The sequence below is a fragment of the Quercus lobata genome, chromosome 4 (genome assembly GCF_001633185.2).
Source record: "Quercus lobata isolate SW786 chromosome 4, ValleyOak3.0 Primary Assembly, whole genome shotgun sequence".
In the NCBI taxonomy this organism is placed as follows: Eukaryota; Viridiplantae; Streptophyta; class Magnoliopsida; order Fagales; family Fagaceae; genus Quercus; species Quercus lobata.
Genome location: NC_044907.1, coordinates 56800394 through 56808756, shown reverse-complemented (window position 1 = coordinate 56808756; position 8363 = coordinate 56800394). Strand labels below are relative to the sequence as shown.

The 8363-nt window shown below is 31.6% G+C and overlaps 1 protein-coding gene across 1 annotated transcript; it reads right to left on the bottom strand.

Annotated features, from left to right (window-relative positions):
* Positions 1–3583: 3583 nt before the first annotated feature.
* On the bottom strand, positions 3584–5328 carry LOC115987122 (transcription factor CPC-like). Its single transcript, XM_031110592.1, has 3 exons — positions 5105–5328; positions 4613–4700; positions 3584–3860 (listed from the first exon to the last, which is right to left on the bottom strand). Exons 1-3 carry the CDS (start codon positions 5154–5156, stop codon positions 3737–3739), a joined length of 264 nt encoding a protein of 87 aa, XP_030966452.1. The 5' UTR covers positions 5157–5328; the 3' UTR covers positions 3584–3736.
* Positions 5329–8363: the final 3035 nt, after the last annotated feature.

The window sequence follows — 8363 nt, the reverse complement described above, 5'->3', positions numbered from 1 at the left end:
AATATTCTAGAAATTAATAACTTAGCTGTCTCCACAATAAATGTATATTATTTTATTCTTTATTTTCTCAATTTCCCTTCTCTTTTTGGCATCACCTCTACCACAGCTCCATCCTCTTCACCATAAAACCAATTGCGTTTCAGATGGAGACCCACCCTCACAAATACTAGTTATAAGTATTGATTCTCTTTAGACTTCATGGTTAAAGATTGAAAAAGGAAGTATTGATTTTGTTTGCCCTTTAGAAGCAGATGTTACACACAGATAAAACTGGATCAATAATTTACAGAGTCTCCTTTATTAAGCTCTCACCAATATCTTTATGTATATGAACACAAACCAAGCCTGAAATTGTGAAATCATCAAGTTTTATCTCTAACAATTACTTCTTTGTTGTAAACTTTGGACACCAATTTTGCCACACGGTGACAGTCTCCACACATTTTAAGGTTCTTTATGATTCTAATTGATAGCTGCATATGTATTACAAAGTGATAATGGGTTTAGACCAAAACCATCATTTTTAACCAAGGACCAAGCCTTTCCTGCCACCGTCGAGTTTTACTAAGACCCACCCTTTTTGAAAAACCCAACTCGTTTAAGAATTAAAAACCACCTCCAAAAAAATTTTGTTTTTGAGAAAAACAACCTCCACAAACTTGGTTAAGTATGTTTTGTTCCTTTGCTGGTTTTGTGGCCAACGTAATAAGGTGGAGCCATGAGAGAGATGAATTAGAGAGAGAAGGTGCATAGTTTTTGTAAAAAAATGAATAATAAAGTGATGTACATTAATTTCGGGGGCAGTTATGTAATTAAATTTTAATATATTAATGATGTGAAAATTAGCGTCTTTCTCACCGTTAGATCTTATAAGAATCAAAGGCTATAAAAAGGTGTAACTCTTTTCAAATTACACCAGGTGTAACTTGAACCCATCTCTATATATATATATATATATATATTAAGAGCCAAATCTCATAAAAAAATCAAATTAGAATCTAAATTGAATTTCAATTGGAGTCCAATTGTCTCCCATTTAATTTTTTAATTTTTTGTGCTAAGTGAATTATTGAGTATAAAAATGAAAAGTCCAAATTCATTTAGATTCTAAGGGTGTGTTTGGATACCGCTTATTTTGCTAAAAACTGAAAACTGAAAACACTGTAACAAAATAATTTTTGAATGTGCGAATAGTGTTGTGGTACCCATTTTTAATGAAAATTTTGTAGAAAAAAGAGGTTTGTGGGTCCCGTGACAGTGCACGGGACCCACTGGAAAAGCATAAAAGTGTGCTTCTCAAAAAAAAAAAAAAAAAAAAAAGATAATTCAGACACGCTGGCCTTTACATCAATATCCAAACAGGTACTAAATTGGACTCCAATTTTGCACCATGAATCCACCTAATTTTTTAATGGTGGAAATGCACTTTTTGTCCCTATGTTATGTCCTAATTCTCATTTTGGTCCCTACATTTTATTTTTACCACATTTAGTCCCTATTTAAAAAAAATCATCCATTTTAATCCTTTCCGTCAGTGCCCTAACGGCAAAATCCTAGGTGGCAGACGAAACTATTAAAATGATAATAAAAAATTTTATTTTGGCATTAAAAAAATGTCACGTCAACATCTAAATTTTAAAAAAATTAATTTATTAATTTTAACTAAATAAAAAAAATTAAAAACCAAAAATCACATGAATTAAGATCTAAGTGTGTCTTGAACAAAAACACAAACCCAAATTTAAGAACACAAAATTAAAAACCAAAAATCACAAACCTAAAAAGGAAAAACACAAAATTAAACATCAAATCCACATCAAAGTAAACATGAACACAAAATTTAAAACCCATAAAATTTGAACAAGAAATTAAAACCCAAATAAAGTATGAAAAAGAAATTAAACATACATTAAACATTTGAATAAGAAGAGAAACCCAGAAAATTTAAAACCCAAAAAAGCAGCATAAAATCCACATCAACACAAAACTAAACATGAACAAATCCGAAAAATCAAACGCCACACCACCAAAGCATCAAACACAAAACTCAAACCCAAATTTTTGGCCCCCAAACACAAAACACTAAACTCAAACCCAGATTTTCGAGCACCAAACACAAAACTCAAAACCCAAATTTTCTTATACGTTTTTAGAAACCAAACACAAAACCTTAGATCCAAACCTTAAAGCCAACAACCAAACCACCTCAAACCTGAAGGAAATCAACTGCAAATCTGACAACAAAACCACCTCCTCTCTTAGCCATCGTTGTTGCCGCCACCACTGCTTTCTTCTTACTTGTGTTTGCTTGGGGTATGAGCTTGAGAGGACAAGGCAGAGAAGGTGAATGAGAGTCGGCCATGGCTGGGAATGGCTCAATGAGAGTGAGAGGAAAAGAGGATGGTTGGGATCGGGCTACATGAGAGAGGAAAAGAGAGGCTGAGAGAGGAAAAGAGAGACTGAGAGAGGTTGGGATCGAGCTGAGGAAAAGTGAGTTAAAGAAGAAAATAGAAGAAAAGAAGTCTGAGCAATTAAGAGAGAGAGAGAGATATAAAGAATTTACATGTGAGAGAGAGAGAGAGAGAGAGAGGAGTGTTGTGTTAGTTTTATTTTAAATTTTTGGGTTTGCGTATGCTTAATTTTGTGTTTTTTTTTTCTATGAAAAAAAAAAGAAAAAGAAAATGTCAAATAAAGGAAAATTTTCTTCTTGTTCTTAAATCTGGGATTGTGTTCTTATTGCTCTTGTTCAAGACACACTTAGATCTCAATTCATGTGATTTTTGTTTTTTAATTATATTTTTAATTTCTTTTATTTAGTTAAAATTAATAAATTAATTTTTTTAATTTAGATGTTGACATGGCATTTTTTTATGCCAAAATAAAATATTTTTTAGTATTTTTTTGATAGTTCTGTCTGTCACCTAGGATTTTGTTGTTAGGGCACTTATGGAAAGTACCAAAATGGATGACATTTTTCTAAATAGAGACTAAATGTGGTAAAAATGAAATGTATGGAACAAAATGGGAATCAGGACAAAACATAGGGACGAAAAGTGCATTTCTACATTTTTTAAATTTTTGTGGCAAGTGAATTATTGGGTACAAAAACCAAAAAGTCTAAATATAAAAATATATATATTTATAAAATTAGAAATCATTACATATTTTAAAAATATCTATGGTTTAAAAAATATGTAAACCAATACCATGTGTAATTTCAACTTCTTCTAAAAAAAATTTATAATTTGAACAATATAATTGTGATTATTTTTAATTGTACTCATGCATATGCATGAGATTACACACTAGCAATGAATAATAGTGAGGGAAATATCCAATTACATACCTCAATTCATAATATGTTTAAGTCAAGGTGTATTTATTTTACATTTTTCTTCTGTTTTTTTAAGCAAAAAGTAGCCATCATATAGCATACGTGTTTAAGCCAAATAGATGCAATTAAAAAGTGGCTCACAGTATATACGGTATCAGCCAAATAGGTAAAAGTTACAAGTACCAAACCTTGTGTCATACGTAGACATAGGCAAAGTCTTGGAAAAAGAAAAGCAAATACCGATAAAAGAGGACATTTGAAAAGGTAAGTCACATTAAATTAATTAGCCAAATAAGTTAAGTTACTACAACTACCTTACCTCGTGACAAACATAGAAAAAGAAAAAGAAAAATTAAATTTTATCTAGCTAGCCTACAGATCAATGACCATATAAAGGAAACATTAAGAATTGTATCTCTTCAGCTCTCTTCTTCTACTCGCAAACACTTCTCCATGTCTCATTATCCAAAACCTCTCTATTTCTTCCGCTTTTCGACCTGGAATCCGGCCAGCTATAAGAGCCCACCTGTGCAATAATATTAGATTATTATTTAAAACAAAGGTTTTTTTTTTTTTCTTTTCTTTTTTTGAGAAACAAGGAAATAAATTTATTTGCACAAATTAGGGGCTAATTTTGGAACTGAAGTTGATTTATGAACTTTACTTTAGAACTAAAATTACATTTACCATCATATCACTTGGACTTAAGTACAAGGAGTATATTGAATTAATGAGCTCGTAATTTAGGTGGTATTTCTCTATATCCTGAAAGAAAACATTTGTGTGAGAATTTTGTTGAGAATTAGAATACAAAAATTACTTCTTTCTTTTTTCTTTTCTTTTTTTGGGACAAATACTTCTACAATTTGTTAAAAATAATAAGAGTGTTGTACTGTGTGCCTCTATTATTTGTTAAAAAAATATTAGGAGTGTGCCTGAAAAGAATTAATATATATATATATATGTATATATATATGGTTGATAACAAATGACCTTATGTTTTTTCATTTATGTATAAAAATTGACTGCCAAAACATTATGTGAAATTCTTGAAAGTCAAGTACTAGTACTTCCATTTAATGTGAAATTCGCAAGAGTACTAGTACTTCAATTTTCATACCCAGAATTTTGAAGAAAAAAAAAACAGTCCTGTCCCTAATGATGCAACTAATTGGTACCAATTAATAATTAGCATTCTGTTTAATGGGAGAGTTTGTAACAGAAGTAAACTTTTTTATTGGTGCCAAAAATAAAGGTTTTTTCAAGTTTAGTTTTTACCTATCACCAACGAGCTTATACATTCTATAGATGAGATCTTCTTCTTGTTCCGACATGTTGATGAACTCCCATTCTATACTGCTCACCTCTGCCAAAACGAGAGAGAGAGAGAGAGAGAGAGAGAGAGAGAATCATTAGACATTCACCTAAAAAGATAATACTATTAATGACTGAGAAATGAAAAAGTTGCCGCAAGAAAACAAAATGAATGAAATTTTAAGGCAAGAAACCAAATAATTGAAACACAAAGATTCTTTGAACCCAAAAAAAGACAAGAAGAGAAAAACCCAGATCAAAACATGCAGCAACAAAAGTAAGTGAATGAATCCCATCATAGATTTAACCAAAAAGAGAGTAACCAATGACTTAGTGTAACAAATATAGCAAATACAAGAAACCCACTAAGGACCAAGGAGTAAACTAAATAGAAAACAACCCAGAAAGGGTTTGTTTTAGTACACAAAAGGAAAAAAGAATTAGAGGAAAACTCACCCTCAGAGTAACAACTACTAGTCTTGGCTTGCTTTCTGCGACGCTTATCCATAGTTTTTCTTGCAATAGAAAAATTGAGACAGAAGAGATAGAGAGTTAAGGAGAATAAGAGAAATTCCAGTAGAATTTGTGATTCTTATTTAAGAGGAATTAGAATTGGCATTAAATAGTTTCCCAAAAGGGAACCTGGGAAACATAAATTACGGGTTTTAATGTGTCTTTTAAATGTCCTTGAAAGTAGAGCTTGAACAAGAACGCTTGAGAACAAGGCAAAGGAACGGCAGGTCCTACCAAACAAACAAATTAAAATTTGGTTGACTTGTAGTTGTCTCTGTTGAAGCAATTTTTACAAGGTCAAATACTTCATTTGGGCACTTTGATTGAGAAGACAATATTACCCCTTTTAGTTTTAGAGAAGGAAGAAATTCACATTTTCTAGGTTCAAATTTGTGTTCACTTTTCAAATATTTCAAAGGCCTCTTTGTTGGCTTGTGTCCACTGCTACAATGTGATGTGGCTCATTCATTCTCATGCAGACTACGGTGAAGTAGGGAGTGCCCGAATTAGTGGAATATAATCACTATTATTATATACTACTAATTACTACTTAATATTGGAATTTGGGATATAATCACCCTTATTGACTAATTAATTAATGTGTAGGTGCTAATGCTTCAGTTGGTACTGGATATCGTTAGTTAGTACTTTGAGGCGAATGTAGTTTAGTTCAGTTTGCTAATTGTTTTTTGCTGAAATAGTTCAGTTTGCTAATAAACAATGCATTCAGAGCATTTACATCGGTCTCCCTACATTTTTCTTTCTAATCTAGGATAAGTAACTACTTTCTTTTTTTAATTAACCACTTTTCATAATATTAAAAATAGATTCTCTATTCTATATTATATTTTAGAGAAAATTATAACGTAGGGTCCGTTTGGAATGAACTTATTGTTGCTGAAACTGAAAACTGAAAACTGAAAGTACTGTAACAAAATAATTTTTAAATATGTAAATAGTATCGTGAGATCCATTTTTAATATTTTTTAGTGTGTGAACAGTGATAAACAGTGCTGCTACAGTGCTAGTTGTCCCCTAGAACGCGTGAAGTGAGGAAAAAAAAAATGGAAAAACGCTAAATCCAAATAAATCCAAACGGCATCTTACTCACCTAGTCACCTTAGTTTTTCCAAAATTCAACTTGTTTATTTGTGATTTCATTTTTTACACTTTATCCACCTGTGGTCTCCCTACATTTTTCTTTCTAATCTAGGATAAGTAACTAATTTCTTTTTTTAATTAACCACTTTTCATAATATTAACAATAGATTCTCTATTCTATATTATATTTTAGAGAAAATTATAACTTACTCACCTAACCACCTTAGTTTTTCCAAAATTCAACTTGCATATTTGTGATTTCATTTTTTACGCTTTATCCACCTCCCCACATGCCGTTAGTCTAACACATTTTACCACAAAATTAGATAAAAAAATAGATCAAACACTCTTCTCCCAAAAACACACTCTCATGCTTTGCTCATCCACTCAAAACCGAGGATGCTACATTGCTACCCACCTTAGATCTTAGACCCAAAATGATCTGGGTAATTTCGTGCAATCGCAGAACCACAGCCTACGAGCACAATTGCATATACTTCTTTCATATTCTATGAGAAGAATTGAGCATATGAAAAGAAATATGACCTATTCTTTTATATCGACGAATTACGTAAGGTATGGGCAGAGAAAAAAAATTTCCTAGGAAGTGTTTTTCTGTCGAAACTTTTTTTTTTTGCTAACCTTTTCTGTCGAAACTTACTTACATCAGTGTTTGTAGTATTATATATCTCAACTATTTATTATGTATCCGGTTTTTTTTTTTTTTTTTAATATTAAGAATTTAATTTGATAAAATCTATTTCGTTTAGGAGATATCATTATCCAAAATCAAGTTTGTTAAGAACATTCTACTTATCTCTATAATATTTGTCCTTTCTAATGGGTGTGCTGTACTTATCTTTTAAAAATATAAAACAACATTCAACTCAATACACGGCGTTTGTTCAATCAAATACATTTTGGGAACCTAATGAAATATGTGAAAAATGAGACTACTCTGTGAAAACTGAAAACTGAGACTACTTTTTTCCGTATCCTCTTCACAGATTAGGCATTTCGAATTATAAAGACCTAAAATGTTAACAAAAATTCGTGATTAGGTAACGATCAAAACCCAGAATCAAGAACAGATTCATGGGTGACTTCTTCCTTGGTTTCCTTGCACAAAATTACCCAGATGATTCTGGGTCTAAGATCATAGGTGGGTAGCAAAGTAGCAACCTCGGTTTTGAGTGGGTGAGCAAGTATAAGAGTGTGTTTTGGGGAGAGGAGTGTTTGATCTATTTTATTATCTGATTTTGGGATAAATTTGTTAGACTAACATGTGAGGAGGTGGGTTACAGAGTATTGACGAAATGAACCACAAGTGAGTAAAATGTCAAAAATGAAACCACAAATAGGCAAGTTGAATTTCAGACAAATCACAGATGAGTAAGTTGTAATTTCCCCTATATTTTATTAAAATATTATTATTTTAATGATATAATGTAAGTTTTAGTTTGTTAGCAGTTGGTTGGTCAATGAGTTAGCAAGTAGTTAGGCTATTATTAGCTTGTAACTTGAGGGGCCTTGCTATATAAGTAAGCTGCCATACATTGTAAATGATTACAAAAATAATAAGCCATTGTTACTCTCTTAACTCTCAAATTCCTTCTAATCTCCCTCATATTTTTGGAGGCCTAGCTCCCTTGAAGTTGCTAAATCCCAAGAAAAATTTTACCACCCAAAGAAGGTTCCTAACAAAGTATAATGGTAAAATTAGGCCTGTACACAGTGTGGTGCGGCCGGTTATGAGAGTATTTTTTGCATCACACTTGTAGGGTGCAGTTTTTCCTCATGCTTGACCGCACCTCACCAATGGAGGGATAAAACCGGTCTACATGAGATGTGGTGCACAATATCAGTTTGGTGCAGTTAGTTCGATGAATTCCTCAATTTTCTCAGGATCCAAATACAAAATAATCACGAAAGAACCCAAATATTCCAAAGAAAAAACAAACATGAAAGAAAACAAACAAAATACAAAGAAATTCACAACCTCTCTAAAAAATATCCCACTTCAAATAAAATAAAAAAATAAAAAAACTAAACTAAACCTGAGTCATAAAAGATGAAACAAAACTATCGAAAACAAAATAAA